The following is a 20,725-nucleotide window of genomic DNA, read 5'->3' as shown; positions in this document are numbered from 1 at the left end:
CCTCTGCACAGAGTGCCCAAAGATCAGGAGTGTGGGACTGAAGTGCAACCAGAATTGGAGGAGCAGCCCCTTCAAATCGTGGAATAGGGGCTGCAACCTCGTGCATTGTACGTAAACATGAAACACGGACTCTTCCAGACCGCATAAATTGCAGGCGGCCTGGGAGTCTGTGAACCGACTTAAACTTATTGCCAACCTGTGAACATCCACACAGTGCACACATTACAACGACCACCGGACATCTTTACAGCCAATGAAGTACTTTTGGAGTGTAGTCACTGTTGTAATAAGAACATAAGAAATAGGAACAGGAGCAGGCCATACAGCCCCTCGAGCCTGCTCCACCATTCAATAAGATCATGGCTGATCTGATCATGGACTCAGCTCCACTTCCCTGCCCGCTCCCTATTACCCCTTATCCCTCCCAGCGCTAAAGAAACTGTCTATTTCTATCTTAAATTTATTCAGTGTCCCAGCTTCCACAGTTCTCCGAGGCAGCATATTCCACAGATCTACAACCCTCTGAGAGAAGAAATTCCTCCTCATCTCTGTTTTAAATGGGCGGCCCCTTATTCCAAGATCATGCCCTCTAGTTCCAGTCTCCCCCATCAGTGGAAACATTCTCTCTGCATCCACCTTGTCAAGCCCTCTCATAATCTTATACGTTTCGATAAGAGCACCTCTCATTCTTCTGAATTCCAATGAGTAGAGGCCCAACCTACTCAACCTCTCCTCATAAGTCAACCCCCTCATCCCCGGAATCAACCTAGTGTACCTTCTCTGAACTGCCTCCAAAGCAAGTATACCCTTTAGTAAATATGGAAACCAAAACTGCACGCAGTATTCCAGGTGTGGAATCTCCTGGGAGGACAGGCGCACCAACATCAGTGTCCTCGTCCAGGCTAACATCCCCAGTATTGAAGCACTGACCACACTTGATCAGATTCCCTGGGCAGGCCACATAGTTCGCATGCCAGATACGAGACTCCCTAAGCAAATACTTTATGCGGAGCTCCTTCATGATAAACGAGTCAAAGGAGGGCAGCAGAAACGTTACAAGGACACCCTCAAAGCCTCCCTGGTAAAGTGTGACACCACCACTGACACCTGGGAGACCCTGGCCGCAGACCGCCCGAGGTGGAGAAAGTCCATCCGGGAGGGCGTTGAGCTCTTCGAGTCTCAACGCAAAGAGCGTGATGAGGTCAAGCGCAGGCAGCGGAAAGAGCGCACGGCAAACCAGCCCCACCCACCCCTTCCCTCATCAAATGTCTGTCCCACCTGTAACAGGGTCTGTGGCTCTCGTATCGGACTGTTCAGCCACCAAAGAACTCACTTTGGGAGTGGAAGCAACACTTCCTCCATTCCGAGGGACTGCCTATGATGATGATGGTACAGCTGTAGCAAGACTTCCCTGCTTTTATACTCCAACCCCTTTGCAATAAAGGCCAAGATACCATTGGCCTTCCTGATCACTTGCTGTACCTGCATACTATCCTTTTGTGTTTAATGCACAAGTACCCCCAGGTCCCGCTGTACTGCGGCACTTTGCAATCTTTCTCCATTTAAATAATAACTTGCTCTTTGATTTTTTTTCTGCCAAATTGTGCACTTTCCAACATTATACTACATCTGCCAAATTTTTGCCCACTCACTTGGCCTGTCTATGTCCTTTTGCAGATTGTTTGTGTCCTCCTCACACATTGCTTTTCCTCCCATCTTTGTATCGTCAGCAAACTTGGTTACGTTACACTCCGTCCCTTCTTCCAAGTCGTTAATATAGATTGTAAATAGTTGGGGTCCCAGCACCGATCCCTGTGGCGGTAATGTGGGAAACGCGGCAGCCAATTTGCGCACAGCAAGCTCCCACAAGCAGCAATGTGATAATGACCAGATAATCTTTTGTTTGCTGATTTAAGGATAAATATTTGCCCCAGGACACCACGGATAACTCCCCCTTCTCTTCTTCGAAATAGTGCCATGGGATCTTTTATATCCACCTGAGAGAGCAGGTGTTTCAGTTTAACAGTTCATCCGAAAGACGGCACCTCTGACAGTGCAGCACTCCCCCAGCACTGCGCTGAGAGTCTCAGCCTTGATTCTTGTTTGTGTTCAAGCCCCTGGAGTGGGACTTCAACCCACAGCCTTTTGACTCAGAGGCGCGTGTGCTAACCCCTGAGCCGCAGCTGACAGTAAATCGTCCCAAGGCGTGAGCATCAAACAGGATTTGACACCGAGCCACATAAAGAGAGATCAGGACAAACTTGTTTAAAGATTAAGGAATGTCTTCAAGGAGGTAGAGAGGTCCGAGATATCGGCACTCCTCCAATTCTGCCCTCTTGTGCGTCCCCAATTTAAATCGCTCCACCGTTGTTGGTCGTGCCTTCAGCTGCCTGGGCCCCAAGCTCTGGAATTCTCTCCCTGAGCCTCTCCGCCTCTCTACCTCTCTTTCCTCCTTTAAGTTGCTCGCTAACCTCCTCGACCAAGCTTTTGGTCACCCGTCCTATTATCTCCTTACGTGGTTCGGTCTCGAATTGTTTGGTAATTATTCCTGTGAATCACCCTGGGATGTATTACTACAGTAAAGGTGGTACTTAAATACAAGTTGTTGTGGATAGAACACAGACTCAATAGACGTTCTTCCAGATGTATAAGTGGGAAAATGCTGGAAAGAAACACTCAGCAGGTCAGGGGAGAGAAACAGAGTTAACATTTCAGTTCGATGACCCTTCGTCAGAACTGGAAAATATTAGAAATATAACAGGTCTTTCAGCAAGTCATCATCATAGACAATCCCTCGAATCGAGGATGACTTGCTTCCATGTCAAAAAGTTCACAGGCGTTTCAATGATGTACCTAAAATTCCAGGTCCGAACTACATGTTGAAGGGTGGAAGATGCCTGTGCGTGGATTTTTTTAACGTGTGGTGGCCGTTGCACACCAGCCACCACACGGGCCTGACAGAGCTAGGTCTTGGTCCAGTGGCAAGGATTAACCAAGTACAGAGGCAGGGAAAGTGGGGGGAGGGGAGGATAGAACAAAAAGGGACGGTTTGTGATAGGGTGGAAGGCAGGAGAGATTAAATGACAAAAGGTATGATGGTGCGAGGCAAAAGGAGATGGCAATGGGACAAGGAAAGTAACATAAGTTGGGTCTGGAGGAGCTGTAAATGACAACCGTCGAATCGTTACCCACAGCTGCTGCCTGAGACAATGGGAGCATTGGTTCCAATCTGAAGTTGTTGAAGTCAATGTTAAATCCGGAAGGCTGTAAAGTCTTTTTCCAGAGAGAATTGTTTCCGCAGTACGCCCAGTGAAAGCCAATTAGCTGGGCTTGTGCTTCTAAATGGTCACCAGGATATCGCAGTGAATAACAGCAAAGCTATTGATAGACCAGCAACATATAACGGGCGCCTGGACCCTGAGCTTCTGGTTTATTCCCTGACTGATGGGGTTACCTCGCCTCATGTCTGGATCTGTTGCAGACTAATTGTGAGCGATTGATTGCTGTCAGTGTCAGCCGTGGTTCAGTGGGTAGCACTCTTGCCTCGGAGTCAGAAAGTTGTGGGTTCGAGTCCCTCCCCAGGGACTTGAGTGCAAAAATCTAGGCTGACACTCCAGCACATGCTGCGGGAGTGCTGCACTGTCGGAGGTGCCATCTTTCGGATGACACTTTAAACTGAGGCCCCGTCTGCTCTCTCGGGGACGTAAAAGATCCCATGGCACTATTTCAAAGAAGAGCAGGGGAGTTATCCCTGGTGTCGTGGCCAATATTTATCCCTCGATCGTCATAACAAAAACAGATTATCTGGGTCATTATCACATTGCTGTGTGTGGGAGTTTGCTGTGTGCAAATTGGTTGCCGCGTTTCCCACATTACAACAGTGACTACACTCCAAAAGTACTTCATTGGCTGTAAAGCGCTTGGAGACGTCCGGTGGTTGTGAAAGGTGCTGTAGAAATGCAAATCATTCTTTGAAAAAAATTCTCCTCATCTCCCCGCTAGATCTTTTGTCTTTGTTTTTAAATCCGTGGCTTTTGTTTATTGACCCACCCGCCTTGCTTACGTGCTTTTCGTCCGATCGTGCTGTGGGATCTTTCAGGCACATCCGAACAGGGTCTCCGCTTACTGTCTCACGTGCAAAACGGTACCTCCAGCAATGTAGCATACCCTCAAGGACTGCCCCGGCCTGTCTGCCCAGCTTATGTGCCCAAGTCCTTAGACAGGGCCTGACTTTTAAATATTGGTGTACAGAAAGATTTAGGTGTTCTCATGAAAGAAACATCATCATCATAGGCAGTCTCTCGGATTCGAGGAAGACTTACTTCCACTCTAAAAGTGAGTTCTCAGGTGACTGAACAGTCCAATACGGGAATGACAGTCTCTGTCACAGGTGGGACAGACAGTGGTTGAAGGAAAGGGTGGGTGGGTGGGTGCCGCACGCTCCTTCCGCTGCCTGCGCTTGGTTTCTGCACGCTCTCGGCCATGAGACTCGAGGTGCTCAGTGCCCTCCCAGTTGCTCTTCCTCCACTTAGGGCGGTCTTTGGCCAGGGATTCCCAGGTGTCGGTGGGGATGTTGCACACACAAAGCCAGCATGCAGGTACAGAAAGCAATAAGGAAGGCAAATGGCATGTTGTCCTTTATTGCAAGGGGGTAGGAGTATAAGAGTAAGGAAGTCTTGCTACAGTTATACAGGGCCTTGGTGAGACCACACCTGGAGTACTGTGCACAGTTATGGTCTCCTTATCTAAGGAAGGATATACTTGCCTTGGAGGCGGTACAACGAAGGTTCACTACTGACTCCTGGGATGAGAGGGCCGTCCTATGATCAGAGATGATGTAGAATGGGCCTATACTCTCTGGAGTTTAGAAGAATGAAGGGTGATCTCATTGAAACATACAAGATTCTGAAGGGGATTGACAGGGTAGATGCTGAGAGGTTGTTTCCTCTGTCTGGGGTGTCTAGAACCAGGGGGCACAGTCTCAGATTTAAGGGGAAAGCCATTGAAGACTGAGATGAGGAGGAATTTCTTCATTCAGAGGGTGGCGAATCTTTGGAATTATTGGCCCCAGAGGGCTGTGGATACTGAGTCTCTGAATATATTCAAGGCTGAGATCGATAGATTTTGGGCGTCTAGGGGAATCAAGGGATTTGGGGATCAGTTGGGAAAGTGGAGTTGAGGTCAATGATCAGCCATGATCTTATTGAATGGCGGAGCAGGCTCGAGGGGCCTTAGGACCTACTCATGTTCTTGTGCTCTTATGTTTTAAAAATCAGTCACATCATCACGCTCAATCTAGTCATTCAGACACACTCCAACCCCCACGCCACCAACCCAGCATGTTTGGAACGTCCCTTTGCTTGAATGTAACCAGACTCCGCTTTGCTTCGAGTCAGATTTGCATGTCCTTTGTGTAAAGGCCCGCAGAGTAAATCTATCTCTGCTTTGATTTGCATCGGTGGAATAATCACTCGATTCATCACAGCTCATCGCTGCTTCCAGCCGCCCCTTGCACCTGCAGGAAGGAACGCTCCAAGGGTTACGCATCAAGGGCTCGGGATCTTAAAAGTTAGTTAATGAGCGACTGTTGTCTCCCAAGCTCAGCCCGGGGCTGTGTCTCGATTCTGACGCAGCCGCCCAGGAGGAGAAACAACAACAACAGGCATTGACGTTGCCTTTCTTTCACCGAGGCTACGCTTCAGCCCGCTTGTGAGGCAGTTCGGGCCTGCTCTTCTGGAGGCCTGTCCGCCTGGCACACACACACAACAACAACTTGCATTTATGTGACTGTCGTGTTACCGCTGGCTCAATGGGCAACACACTCGCCTCTGGGTCAGAAGGTTGTGGGTTCAGGTCCCACTCCAGAGACCTGAGCACATGAATCCAGGCTGACACTCCCAGTGCAGTGCTGAGGGAGTGCTGCACTGTCGGAGTTGCTCTCTTTCGGATGAGACGTCAAACTGAGAGCCCGGTCTGCTCCCTCAGATTGACGTAAAAGATCCCGTGGCACTATTTCGAAGAAGAGCAGGGCGAGTTATCCCTGGTGTCCCGGGGCCAATATTTATTTATTTATTTATTTATTTGTGAAAGGGAAATCATGCTTGACAAATCTTCTGGAATTTTTTGAGGATGTTTCCAGTAGAGTGGACAAGGGAGAACCAGTTGATGTGGTATATTTGGACTTTCAGAAGGCGTTCGACAAGATCCCACACAAGAGATTAATGTGCAAAGTTAGAGCAAATGGGATTGGGGGTAGTGTGCTGACATGGATTGAGAACTAGTTGTCAGACAGGAAGCAAGGAGTAGGAGTAAATGGGTACTTTTCAGAATGGCAGGCAGTGACTAGTGGGGTACCGCAAGGTTCTGTGCTGGGGCCCCAGCTGTTTACACTGTACATTAATGATTTAGATGAGGGGATTAAATGTAGTATCTCCAAATTTGCGGATGATACTAAGTTGGGTGGCAGTGTGAGCTGCGAGGAGGATGCTGTGAGGCTGCAGAGCGACTTGGATAGGTTAGGTGAGTGGGCAAATGCATGGCAGATGAAGTATAATGTGGATAAATGTGAGGTTATCCACTTTGGTGGTAAAAACAGAGAGACAGACTATTATCTGAATGGTGACAGATTAGGAAAAGGGGAGGTGCAAAGAGACCTGGGTGTCGTGGTACATCAGTCATTGAAGGTTGGCATGCAGGTGCAGCAGGCGGTTAAGAAAGCAAATGGCATGTTGGCCTTCATAGCAAAGGGATTTGAGTACAGGGGCAGGGAGGTGTTGCTACAATTGTACAGGGCATTGGTGAGGCCACACCTGGAGTATTGTGTACAGTTTTGGTCTCCTAACCTGAGGAAGGACATTCTTGCTATTGAGGGAGTGCAGCGAAGGTTCACCAGACTGATTCCCGGGATGGCGGGACTGACCTATCAAGAAAGACTGGATCAACTGGGCTTGTATTCACTGGAGTTCAGAAGAATGAGAGGGGACCTCATAGAAACATTTAAAATTCTGACGGGGTTAGACAGGTTAGATGCAGGAAGAATGTTCCCAATGTTGGGGAAGTCCAAAACCAGAGGTCACAGTCTAAGGATAAGGGGTAAGCTATTTAGGACCGAGATGCGGAGAAACTTCTTCACCCAGAGAGTGGTGAACCTGTGGAATTCTCTACCACAGAAAGTTGTTGAGGCCAATTCACTAAATATATTTAAAAAGGAGTTAGATGAGGTCCTTACTACTAGGGGGATCAAGGGGTATGGCGAGAAAGCAGGAATGGGGTACTGAAGTTGAATGTTCAGCCATGAACTCATTGAATGGCGGTGCAGGCTAGAAGGGCCGAATGGCCTACTCCTGCACCTATTTTCTATGTTTCTATGTTTCTATGTTTCCTCAATCAACACGACAAAGATACATTATCTGGGTCATTATCACATTGCTGTTTGTGGGAGCTTGCTGTGCACAAATCGGCTGCCGCATTTCCCACATTACAACAGTGACTACACTCCAAAGGTACCTCATTGGTTGTAAGGCGCTTTCAGATGTCCGATGGTCGTGAACGGCGCAATATAAATCCAAGTCTTTTCTTTTATATAACGCCTGTAATGTAGTAAAACGTCTCAAGGCGCTTCACATGAAAAATAAAGACCTGCATTCATATAGCATCTTTCACGACTCTTCTTCGAAATACTGCCACGGGATCTGTTACATCTACCTGAGAGAGCAGACGGGGCCTCGGTTTAACGGCACCTCCGACAGTGCAGCGCTCCCTCAGCACTGCACTGGAGAGTCGGCCTAGATGTTTGCGTTGAAGTTCCTGGCGTGGAACTTGAACCCACAACCTTCTGACTCAGAGGCGAGAGAGTGCTAACCACTGAGCTGTTATCGAACAAAATCTGACACCGACCACACAAGGAGATATTTGACCAGAAGCTTGGTCAAAGAGATAGGTTTTAAGGAGCGCCTTAAAGGAGGAGAGAGAGGCGGAGAGGTTTCGGGATAGAATTCCAGAGCTTGGGGCCCAGGCCCCGATGGTTGAGTGATTATAATCAGGGATGCTCAGGAAGGCAGAATTAGAGGAGCGCAGACATCTCGGGGGGGTTGTGGGTTTGGAGGAGATTACAGAGATAGGAAGGGGCAAGGCCACGGAGTGATTTGAACATGTGGATGAGAATTTTAAAAGTGAGGAATTGCTGGACTGGGGGCCAATGTAGGTCAGCGAGCCGACGGGGTGATGTGGTGAACTTGGTGTGAGCTAGGACACGGGCTGCATTGTGAGGTGACCCGAGGTCAAGAGGAGTGATGGATGAGCTCCTCCATTCAGCTCGCTCCGTGTAACCCTCATCGCGTTGGTTCGGTGCCCTGTCCGTTCAATCCCTGGAGACTCCAAGGAAAATCCTGGAGGGTTGGCGATCCTAGAAGGCCCAGGCACTGGCATTTCCTACAGGCCACGGGGCCGCTCAGCTCTCTGCCGTGCCCCGCGCAGACCGTGACCGGCTTTTGCTGACGACACAAAACTAGGTGGGATTGTGAGTTGTGAGGAGGATGCAAAGACGCTGCAAGGCAATTTAGATAGGTTGAGTGAGTGGGCAAACACATGGCAGATGCAGTATAACATGGATAAATGTGAAGTTATCCACTTTGGTAGGAAAAACATAAAGACAATGTATTATTTAAATGGAGATGGCTTGGGAAGTGTCGATGTACAGAGGGACCTGGGTGTCCTTGTACACCAGTCATTGACAGCAAACATGCAGGTGCAGCAAGCAGTTAGGAAGGCAAATGGTATGTTGGCCTTCATTGCAAGAGGATTTGAGTACAGGAGCAAGGATGTTTACTACAGTTATACAGGGCCCTGGTGAGACCTCACCTGGAGTATTGTGTGCAGCTTTGGTCTCCTTACCTAAGAAAGGATATACTTACCATAGAGGGAGTGCAGCAAAGGTTCACCAGACTGATTCCTGGGATGGCAGGACTGTCGTATGAGGAGAGATTGTGTCGACTAGGCCTGTATTCACTCGAGTTTAGAAGAATGAGAGGGGATCTCATTGAAACATATAAAATTTTGACAGGGTTGGATAGACTGGATGTGGGGAGGATGTTTCTCCTGGCTGGGAAGTCTAGAACAAGGGGTCACAGTCTCAGGATACGGGATAGGAAATTTAGGACCGAGATGAGGAGAAATGTTTTCAGTCAGAGCGTGGTGAACCTGTGGAATTCTCCACCACAGAAGGCTGTGGAGGCCAAGTCACTGAATATATTTAAGAGGGAGATAGATAGATTTCTAGAAACAAAAGGCATCAAGGGGTTTGGGGGAAAAGCGGGAATATGGTGTTGAGATAGAGGATCAGCCATGATCATATTGAATGGCGATGCAGGCCCGAAGGGCCGAATGGCCTACTACTGCTCCTATTTTCTATGTCTCTATGTAAAGTGCGCGAAACCATGACTGCATTTCGCAGCACCTTAAAGGGCCTCAGACCCCCCCCCCAAAAAAAAATTAGGGAAGGGGTGGGGGAGGGGGAACGTTGACAGGCACAACGAAGCACAAAGTGTAGGCCTCCTGCGCTTGATGTGTCTGCGGTCGCCAATTCTGGTCGGGCCTATTCCTGGAGATTCCGTCACATGACCTCCCACCGCCCAATCCAGTAACAGAGCTTTCTTCAAAATCAAAAGAATCTTCAATATTTTTAGAACTAATAAACAGAATATTCAAAGAAAACAACGAAAATACGCGTGTTTTTTATTGCCCCCCCGCCCAGGGAGTAATAGTTTTGCTGGCTGCAGTGTCCAGGATATTAAGCTTTAATTCCTGGAAACTCCAGGACAATCCTGCAGGATTGGCAACCCCGGCTGTGTTCCTGTGAGGATTCTCTCACACAGTTTAAAAGTACATCTTTGCCCTTTCAACCGGAGGAAATGTTCTCACGGTCTATGTTGGCGATCATCGGAACATAAGGAGAACATAAGAAATAGGAGCAGGAGTTGGCCATTCGGCCCCTCGAGCCTGCTCCGCCATTTAATAAGATCACGGCTGATCATCGACCTCAACTCCACTTTCCCGCCGATCCCCATATCCCTTGATTCCTCTAGAGTCCAAAAATCTATCGATCGCAGCCTTGGATATACTCAAAGACCCAGCCTCCACAGCCCTCTGGGGCAGAGAATTCCAAAGATTCACCACCCTCTGAGTGAAGAAATTCCTCCTCGTCTCAGCCCTAAATGGCCGACCCCTTATTCTGAGACCGACCCCTAGTTCTCGACTCTTCAGCCAGGGTATACAGTCTCTCAGCATCTACCCGGTCAAGCCCTCTAGGAATTAGTTGCGTTTCAATGAGGTTCCCTCTCATTCGTCTTGACTCCAGAGAATATGGGCCCATTGCATTCAATCTCTCCTCATAGGAAAAGCCTCTCATCCCAGGGATCAGTCGAGTGAAGCTTTGTTGCATCCACTCTAAGCCGGGTTTATCCTTCCTCGGAGAAATATTGATTGCCCCCTCCGCCTCCGTTGTGAAGTACATTCTGCCCCATCCCTTTCTGAGGCCTCTCCACAGCACAGACACGACTGGCTACCTGTGGTTCCAGGCCTTTGCCGGTTTGCATCAGTCACCGGGACCTGTTCAGAGAGGAATCGTCACGCAGGGTTACCGTTGTGATGAACTTAGGTAAACGGCAATTTCACAATCGTGGTTGGGCAGTACACCCGCATGATTTTTTTATCATTCGTTCCTGGGATGTGGGCGTCGCTGACATGGCCGGCATTTATTGCCCACCCCTAACTGCCCTTGAGGAAGTGGTGGTGAGCCGCCTTCTTGAACCGCTGCAGTCCGTGTGGTGAAGGTACTTCCACAGTGCTGCCTTTGTCGTAGCAGTGTGGCGAAACTGAGTGGCTTGCTGGGCCATTTCAGAGGGCAGTTAAGAGTCAACCACGTTGCTGTGGGTCTGGAGTAACATATGGTGACTGTTGTAATGTTGCCTACATTACAACAGTGGCTACACCAAAAGTACTTGGTTGTAACGCACTTTGAGATGTCCGGTGGTCATGAAAGGCGTTATATAAATCCAAGTCTTTTATAGGCCAGACTGGGTAAGAGTGGCAGATTGCCTTTCCAAAAGGACTTTTGTGAACCAGATGGGTTTTTACAACAATCCACTAGTTTGATGGTCGCCATTACTGATACTAGCTTTTTAATTCTAGATTTATTTAATTAAATGTATTTAAATTCCCCAGCTGCCATGTTGGGAGTTGAACTCATGTCTGTAGATTATTAGTTCAGGTCTTTGGATTACTAGTCCAGTAATATAATCACTATGCTACTATTCCCTCATGCACAGGCAAGGTGTTGGTTCCCTGATTCCCCACCTCCGCACCCCCCACCCCCCGAAAAAGGGCCTCAACGTTACTTCACCGGGGTGGCGGAACTGACATATCAAGAAAGACTGGATCAACTGGGCTTGTATTCACTGGAGTTCAGAAGAATGAGAGGAGATCTCATCGAAACGTTTAAAATTCTGACGGGTTTAGACAGGTTAGATGCAGGAAGAATGTTCCCAATGTTGGGGAAGTCCAGAACCAGGGGTCACAGTCGAAGGATAAGGGGTAAGCCATTTAGGACCAAGATGAGGATAAACTTCTTCACCCAGAGCGTGGTGAACCTGTGGAATTCTCTACCACAGAATGTTGTTGAGGCCAATTCACTGAATATATTCAAAAAGGAGTTAGATGTCGTCCTTACTAGTAGGGGGATCAAGGAGTATGGCGAGAAAGCAGGAATGGGGTACTGAAGTTGCATGTTCAGCCATGAACTCATTGAATGGCGATGCAGGCTCGAAGGGCCGAATGGCCTACTCCTGCACCTATTTTCTATGTTTCTATGTTTCACGAATGTCGCCCTTCGGACCCCACCACCAACCCAGTCTGCTCACATCGCTCCTGATTAACCTTTCACCTTTGTGGTTCGTGCCCTCCAGGTGGAAAACGATTTGGTCGGCACCACGAGTGAGACGGTTAGAATCCGGTCGATCAAGGTGGGGACGCTCGAGAAGATTGTGCAGCACCTGCTCGAGGCCTTTGACTGCAGCGATCCCGCCTACGTCTCAGCATTCCTCGCCACGTATCGAACCTTCACCACCACCCAGGAGGTTCTGCAACTTCTACTTGGCAGGTTTGCAAATATCATAGAATCAGAAAGGAATTTTCACGTTGGGAATAGGGAGGTCACTTGCAGTGTCATCTGTGGCTCAGTGGGCAGCACACTCACCTCTGAGTCAGAAGGTTGTGGGTTCAAGTCCTGCTCCAGAGACTTGAGCACATAAATCCAGGCCTACGCTCCAGTGCAATGCTGAGGGAGCGCTGCACTGTCAGAGGTGCCATCTTTTGGATAAGGCATTAAACTGAGGCCCTGTTTGCTCTCTCACCTGGACGTAAAAGAACCCATGGCACTATTTTGAGGAAGTGCAGGGGAGTTATTCACGGTGTCCTGGCCAATATTTATCCCCCAATCAACAAGCATTTATCTGGTCATTATCACATTGCTGTTTGTGGGAGCTTGCTGTGCGCAAATGGCTGCTACGGGTCCCACAATACAACAGTGACTACACTCCAAAAGTACTTCATTCTCTGTAAAGCGCTTTGAGATGTCCGGTGGTCATGAAAGGCACTGTATAAATGCAAGTCTTTCTTTCTTTTACTCGGAGGAAGCGAGTCTGGGTGGGATAGAGGAACAAAGGGAATACAGATACACAAACCACTAACAGTTGCGACACAGGTAGCAAGGCCGTAAAACAAGCAAACCACGCACTCGGGTTTATTTCTAGATGGATAGAACTGAAAAGTCGGGAAGTTATTCTAAATCAGTATCATACCATGTTTAGACCGCACTGGGAGTACTGCGCACAGTTCTGGTCACCATATTATAAAAAGGATATAGAGGCACTGGAGAGGGTACAGAGAAGACTTACAAAGATGATACAGAAATGCGAGGGGTAGACACATCAGGAAAGGATGAACAGGCTGGGTCTCTTTTCTCTTTGAAAAAAGAAGGCTGAGGGGTGACCTAATAGAGGTCTTTAAAATGATGAAAGGTTTTGATAGAGTGGATACAGAGAGAATGTTTCCACTTGTGGGGAAGAGCATAACTAGAGGCCATCAATATAAGATAGTCACCAAGAAATCCAATAGGGAATTCAAAAGAAACTTCTTTACCCAAAGAGTGGTGAAAATGTGGAACTCGCTGCCACAGGGAGTGGTTGAAGCGAATAGTATCGATGTATTTAAGGCGAGGCTAGACAAGCATATGAGGGAGAGGGGAATAGAGGGTTATGCTGATAGATTTAGATGAGGAAAGACAGGAGGAGGCTCGAGTGGAGCATAAACGCCGGCATGGACTGGATGGGTGGAATGGCCTGTTTCTATGCCGTATAATCCCATGTAATGTAATTCAATTTAAATAAAAGACTTACATTTATATAGCGCCTTTCACAACCTCAGGATGTCCCAAAGCGCTTTACAGCCAATGAAGTACTTTTTGGAGTGCAGGTCACTGTTATAATGTGGGAAATGCGGCAGCCAATTTGCACACAGCAAGCTCCCACAAACAGCAATGTGATAATGACCAGATAATCTGTTTTTGTGATGCCGATTGAGGGATAAATATTGGCCCCAAGACACCGGGGATAACTCCCCTGCTCTTCTTCGGAAATAGTGCCATGGGATCTTTTAAATCCACCTGAGAGAGCAGACGGGGCCTCGGTTTAATGTCTCATCTGAAACGCGACACCTCCGACAGTGCAGCGCTCCCTCAGCACTGCGCTGAAGTGTCAGGCTGGATTATTGTGCTGAGGTCCTCTGGAATGGGACTTGAACCCACAACCACATACAGCAAAGAAGGAGGCCATTCGGCCCATCGTGCCTGTGCTGCCCTTTTGAAAGAGCTAACCAATCAGTCCCACTCCCCTGCTCTTCCCCATAGCCCTGCACATGTTTCCTATACAAGTACACATCCAATTCCCTGTCAAATGTTACTATTGAATCTGCTTCCACTACCCTTTCATGCAGTGCATTCTCAATCATAACAACTCGCTGTGTAAAAATAATTCCCCTCTGGTCCTTTTGCCAAGCATAATTACAATTCATATATCACTGATCTTTTTGAACATATTCAGTAACATGACTCCATTATTGTTATGTCTCTGTGATTGATGTATAATATTTATCACTAATGTTAAATGACCATTACTGATGTTACGTACCACATATCTGCCCTGTAACTAAAACTGCCTATTTCCACCTCCGTAACATCACCCATCTCCGCCCCTGCCTCAGCTCATCCGCTGCTGAAGCCCTCATCCATGCCTTTGTTACCTCTAGACTTGACTATTCCAACGCACTCCTGGCTGGCCTCCCACATTCTACCCTACGTAAACTAGAGGTGATCCAAAACTCGGCTGCCCGTGTCCTAACTCGCTCCAGGTCCCGCTCACCCATCACCCCTGTGCTCGCTGACCTACATTGGCTTCCGATTAAGCAAGGCCTCGATTTCAAAATTCTGATCCTTATTTTCAAATCCCTCCATGGCCTCGCCCCCTCCCTCTGAGCTCAATTTTCCCCAGTGATTTGCACCGTTTTTTTTTGGAGCAGGCTGCTCTTTTTGGCCGAAGGTGAAAAAGCAGTTTCTCCAATCAATTTCCACTAGTGTAACTTAGTTGCGATTTTTTTTTCAGTCAGTTTCAGCCAAAGGGGGTGTAACCAGTACCCGCGCCAATTTTGGTCATTTATGGAAGTTTGGCCAACTGCGAGTTACTCCAGTTCTGCTTCGGCCAGCGTATGTGACCTCTCCAGAAAAGAAACCTTCCCGAGAGTTAAGGAAATCGACGCAACAGGTGCCCGGACACACACTGAAAGAATTGGAAAACACATAGCAGCAACTTACCTCCAACCCCGCCCAAAGGCTGTCCGGTCCCATTCTAGGTTCCCATTCGTCCAGTCCAGTCCCATTCTCGGTCCCCGGTTCACACACACATACAAGAGAGAGAGGAGAGAGACCGAGAGACCGGGAGACTGGGACCAGACCGGCAAGCCCTTTGGGTAGGGTTGGAGGTAAGTTGCTGCTATGTTTTTCTCAATTCTTTTAATGCGTTGGGAGCTGGCTGTATGCTTCACTTTGCAGCCTCAGCGCGCATTGTGTCCCTGGTTACCACGGCAGCCCGATCTTTTTTGGTGCAGACCAAGGCTCCACCCCCAAAACTCGGGTTAGGCCGTGCCAAAATTAAGAAATCCAATGGGGAAACTTAGAACATTTTTTCTTGCCGTACTTGGGCCCCAAAAAATCGGGCGTAACTCTTCAAGTATGCCAAAAGAAAGCTTTGGGGAAAATTGAGCCCAATTTCTGTCATCTCCTCCAGCCTCACAACCCCCCCCAAGATGTCTGCACTCCTCTAATTCTGCCCCTCTTGAGCATCCCTGATTATAGTTGCTCAACCATCGGTGACTGTGCCTTCTGTTGCCTGGGCCCCAAGCTCTGGAACTCTCTGCCTAAACCTCTCCGCCTCTCTACCTCTCTTTCCTCCTTCAAGATGCTCCTTAAAACATACCTCTTTGTCCAAGCTTTTGGTCACCTGCATTATTTTCTACTTATGCGGCTCGGTGTTAAATTTTTTCAATCTCATAATACTCCTGTGAAGCACCTTGGAACGTTTCACTACGTTAAAGGCGCTATATAAATACAAGTTGTTGTTGCGTCAAACACCAGCATCATTACATTCATGCTAGTGACATTCCATCCATACTGGTGAAAGTACATTAATAGTTCAGTACCAATAACATCACATACAAATCAATGATGTTACATTCATATTAGTATCAATGCATTTCATTCGGAGCAGTAACGTTATATTCAGTATGTTGATGCCACATTCGCACCAATAATATTTCATCAATATAAGTGATGTTGTATTAATACCAGTGATGTTTTATTTAAGGAGGGATATACTTGCATTGGAGGCAGTTCATAGAAGGTTCACTTGGTCGATTCCTGAGATGAGGGGGTTGTCTGATGAAGCAAGGTTGAGCAGGTTGGGTCTCTACTCATTGGAGTTTAGGAGAATGAGAGGTGATCTTATCGAAACAAAAAAGATTCTGAGGGGGCTCGACAGGGTAGATGTTTCCCCTCGTGGGGAAATCTAGAACTAGGGGGCATAGTTTCAGAATAAGGGGCCTCCCATTTAACACAGAGATGAGGAGGAATTTCTTCTCTCAGAGGGTCATGAATCTTTGGAATTCTCTACCCCAGAGTGCTGTAGAGGCTGGGTCATTGAATATATTTAAGGCTGAGATAGACATATTTTTGAACAATATCACCATCAGAGGCAGTCCTCGAACGAGGATGACTTGCTTCCACAAGGGTTCACAGATGTTACAATGAAGGACCCGATGTTCCAGTCCTGAACTCCAATTGAGAGGGTGGAACATAAGAACATAAGAATTAGGAACAGGAGTAGGCCATCTAGCCCCTCGAGCCTGCTCCGCCATTCAACAAGATCATGGCTGATCTGGCCGTGGACTCAGCTCCACTTACCCGCCCGCTCCCCGTAACCCTTAATTCCCTTATTGGTTAAAAATCTATCTATCTGTGACTTGAATACATTCAATGAGCTAGCCTCAACTGCTTCCTTGGGCAGAGAATTCCACAGATTCACAACCCTCTGGGAGAAGAAATTCCTTCTCAACTTGGTTTTAAATTGGCTCCCCCGTATTTTGAGGCTGTACCCCCTAGTTCTAGTCTCCCCGACCAGTGGAAACAACCTCTCCGCCTCTATCTTGTCTATCCCTTTCATTATTTTAAATGTTTCTATAAGATCACCCCTCATCCTTCTGAACTCCGAGTAAAGACCCAGTCTACTCAATCTATCATCATAAGGTAATCCCCTCATCTCCGGAATCAGCCAAGTGAATCGTCTCTGTACCCACTCCAAAGCTAGTATATCCTTCCTTAAGTAAGGTGACCAAAACTGCCCGAACACCTCCTCCTCGGCGGGACCCACCCTAACACCTCCTCCTCGGCAGGACCCACCCTAACACCTCCTCCTCGGCGGGCCCCACCCTAACACCTCCTCCTCGGCGGGACCCACCCTAACACCTCCTCCTCGGCGGGACCCACCCTAACACCTCCCCCTCGGCGGGACCCACCCTAACACCTCCTCCTCGGCGGGACCCACCCTAACACCTCCTCCTCGGTGGGGCCCACCCTAACACCTCCTCCTCGGCAGGGCCTGCTCGAACACCTCCTCCTCAGCGGGACCCACCCTAACACCTCCTCCTCAGCGGGGCTGCCCGAACAACTCCTCCTCGGTGGGCCCCACCCTAACACCTCCTCCTCGGTGGGCCCCACCCTAACAACTCCTCCTCAGTGGGCCCCACCCTAACAGCTCCACCTCAGCGGAACCTCACCCTAACACCTCCTCCTCGGTGGGGCCCACCCGAACACCTCCTCCTCGGTGGGGCCCACCCTAACACCTCCTCCTCGGCAGGGCCTGCTCGAACACCTCCTCCTCGGTGGGGCCCACCCTAACACCTCCTCCTTGGTGGGGCCCCCCCTAACACCTCCTCCTCAGCGGGGCTGCCCGAACAACTCCTCCTCTTGGGCCCCACCCTAACACCTCCTCCTCGGTGGGCCCCACCCTAACAACTCCTCCTCGGTGGGCCCCACCCTAACAGCTCCACCTCAGCGGGGCCTCACCCTAACACCTCCTCCTCGGTGGGGCCCACCCGAACACCTCCTCCTCGGTGGGACCCACCCGAATACCTCCTCCTCGGTGGGGCCCACCTTAACACCTCCTCCTCGGTGGGCCCCACCCGAACACCTCCTCCTCGGTGGGGCCCACCCGAACACCTCCTCCTCGGTGGGGCCCACCCTAGCACCTCCTCCTCGGCGAGGATCCCCCCACCCCAACCCCCTGCCTTTCAGATGTTCCGAAATCCGGAAATACCCGAATCTGGGCTCAGGTCATTCCGGATTCGTGACGTCAGATAGACGATCGAAAGTCCGGAAAAGCCTGGGATCCGGAACTGCCTCGGTCCCGAAGGATCCGGATTCCCAACGCTGCACCTGTAGCAGTAATGTCGCACTGATGTGGGTGATGTTATCGCAATACCAGAGATATACACACCTACAGGGATAAATTAGGTGCCGGCCTGTTTCGGGGAGTTAACACTCGCGAGGCGTGGGACTTTGCGCCAGGCTCAGAAGGCTCGACTCTCGTGAAAAACTGGGGTTACCGCCCCCCCGATAAGACGAGAAGCACGAAAGGAAGCGTTGCTCTCCCTCTCTGGAGCGGTGGTGGGACGGGAGTGGGGTGCGGCGTTAGGTACTAGGCCGCGTAGCACTACCACGAAGGAGGGGCTCTTCCCGGAATTAAAGGGAAGGGCCCAAGCTGCAAACTCTGCGGCAATAAAAGGCTCCTATCGGGACCACCGGGGAGTTGGGGGGTGTGGGGGGGGGCACGCCAACAGACCGGCACTCAAGCAGAGGGCCGGGCTGATCAAAGCGGCAACGCGGGTCGCGCAAAAATATCGCGGAGTTTTTTTATAACAGCGGCACACCTCGCCTTTGAGTTTCACCCCACGAGCGGCCGGCCGCCTGCTACCCGTCCCCTGAAGCTGTCGCTGTCATCGCTCGGTGCAGCTTCAGGGGGTCATACCCAATTTATTGTCCGAGGCGCTAACAGGGCGCTGCGCACGGTGCTGATGTCGTCATCGCCAGCGCAGCAGAGCGGGGCGCTACGGGTTACCGCCGCTGTTAAACTCCCGCCAAATTTAGCGGGAGGCATTAGTAACCCCGCACCTGGGCAAAAATTCGTTTGTGCTCCATTAGCGCCAAGGGGCGCTAACAGGAGGCGCAAATGACCCGAATTTCCACGGCCTAGACTACTGTGCACAGTTTTGGTCTCCTTATCTGAGGAGGGATATACTTTGCCTTAGAAGGGGGTACGCTGAAGATTCACTAGATTGATCCACGGTATGAGTCAGTTGTCCTTTGAGGAGATATCGAGTAGATTGGGCCTATAGTCTCTGGAGTTTAGAAGAATGAGAGTAGATCTCATTGAAACATATAAGATTCTGAGGGGGATTGACAGGGTAGATGCTGAGAGGTTGTTTCCCCCCGGCTGGAGAGTCAGGATAATGGGTCGGCCATGTAAGACTGAGATGAGGGGGAATTTCTTCACTCAAAGGGATGTGAGTCTTTGGCGTTCTTTGCCCCAGAGGGCTGTGGAGGCTGAGTCGTTGAGTATATTCAAGGCTGAGATCGATAGATTTTAGTCTAGGGGCACCAAGGGATATGGAGATCGGGCGGGAAAGTAGAGTTAAGGTGGAAGATTAGCCATGATCTGATTGAATGGCGGAGCAGGCTTGAGGGACCGTATGGCCAACTCCTGCTCTGATTTCTTATGGTTCTTATATTTCTGAAGTTAAATGAATACATTGTTAACGTCAGGAACGCAAATATCGCAAGGACTTAATATTTCTTTCTAACACTGCAGACTAAATCTTGTTCTGAGATTCGCTTTTACATTCGATGAAAAAGGGTACAGCAGTGCAGTGGTGATGCAACTAGTTGTGTTATTAGGTGTCTATCAGTGACCTGAACTAATAATCGAGAGAACATGAGTTCAAATCCCACCAAGGTGAGTTGAGAATTTGAATTCGGTTTGGAAAAGCCTGGAAATGAAGAGCTGGTATCTGGAAAAGTGCCTGTGAAGCTGTGGGATTGTCGTGAAAACCCAACTGCTTCATTTGTGTCCATTTGGGAAGGAAGTCTGCCGTTCTTCCCTGGTCTGGGCCTACACGTGACTCCAGACCCACACCAACGTGATTGACTCGTAACTGTCCCCTGAAGTGGCCTAGCGAGCCACTCAGTTACGTTGAGTTACATCAGGCCCACAGCACAGAAACAGGCCTTTTGAGCCAATTATTCTATACCTGCATGTATGCTCCACATGAGCCTCCTCCCACCTCCTCACCTAACTCTATCAGCATATCCTTCTATTCCTGTGTACTTATCTAGCTTCCCAACCTTGTCCCAACCTTGGTGTCATATTTGACCCTGAGATGCGTTTCCGGTCACATATCCGCAGCATAACTCAGACCGTCTATTTCCACCTCCGTAATATCGCCCATCTCCACCCCGTCTCAGCTCATCCGCTGCTGAAACCCTCATCCATGCCTTTGTTACCTCGAGACTTGACTATTCCAACGCACTCCTGGCTGGCCTCCCACATTCTACCCTATGTAAACTAGAGGTGATCCAAAACTCGGCTGCCCGTGTCCTAACTCGCACCAAGTCCCGCTCACCCATCACCCCCTGTGCTCGCTGACCTACATTGGCTCCCGGTTAAGCAACGCATCGATTTTAAAATTCTCATCCTTGTTTACAAATCCCTCCATGGTCTCGCCCCTCCCTACCTCTGTAATCTCCTCCAGCTCCACAACCCCCGGAGATGTCTGCGCTCCTCTAATTCTGCCCTCTTGAGCATCACTTATTATAATCGCTCAACCATCGGTGGCCGTGCCTTCTGTTGCCTGGGCCCCAAGCTCTGGAATTCCCTGTCTAAACCGCTCCGCCTCTCTGCCTCTTTCCTTCTTTAAGATGCTCCTTAAAAATTACCTTTTAGATTAAGCTTTGCTCATATATCTCCTCATGTGCTTCGGTGTTAATTTTGTTTTATACTGCTCCTGTGAA

At 49.2% G+C, this 20,725-nt stretch overlaps 1 protein-coding gene across 5 annotated transcripts in view; it reads left to right on the top strand.

Annotated features, from left to right (window-relative positions):
* Positions 1 to 20,725, top strand: part of LOC139229830 (ral guanine nucleotide dissociation stimulator-like) — a 200,760-nt gene that overhangs the window by 115,763 nt on the left and 64,272 nt on the right. For all 5 annotated transcript variants that reach the window (XM_070861429.1, XM_070861427.1, XM_070861426.1 and 2 more), the window contains exon 3: positions 11,961 to 12,154. In XM_070861429.1, the coding sequence (XP_070717530.1) occupies positions 11,961 to 12,154 (194 nt within the window). The remainder of the gene's footprint in view (positions 1 to 11,960; positions 12,155 to 20,725) is intronic.

This window comes from Pristiophorus japonicus, chromosome 19, assembly GCF_044704955.1.
Source record: "Pristiophorus japonicus isolate sPriJap1 chromosome 19, sPriJap1.hap1, whole genome shotgun sequence".
In the NCBI taxonomy this organism is placed as follows: Eukaryota; Metazoa; Chordata; class Chondrichthyes; family Pristiophoridae; genus Pristiophorus; species Pristiophorus japonicus.
Note: the sequence above shows the minus strand (reverse complement) of the source record. Positions and strands in the feature narration are given on the sequence as shown.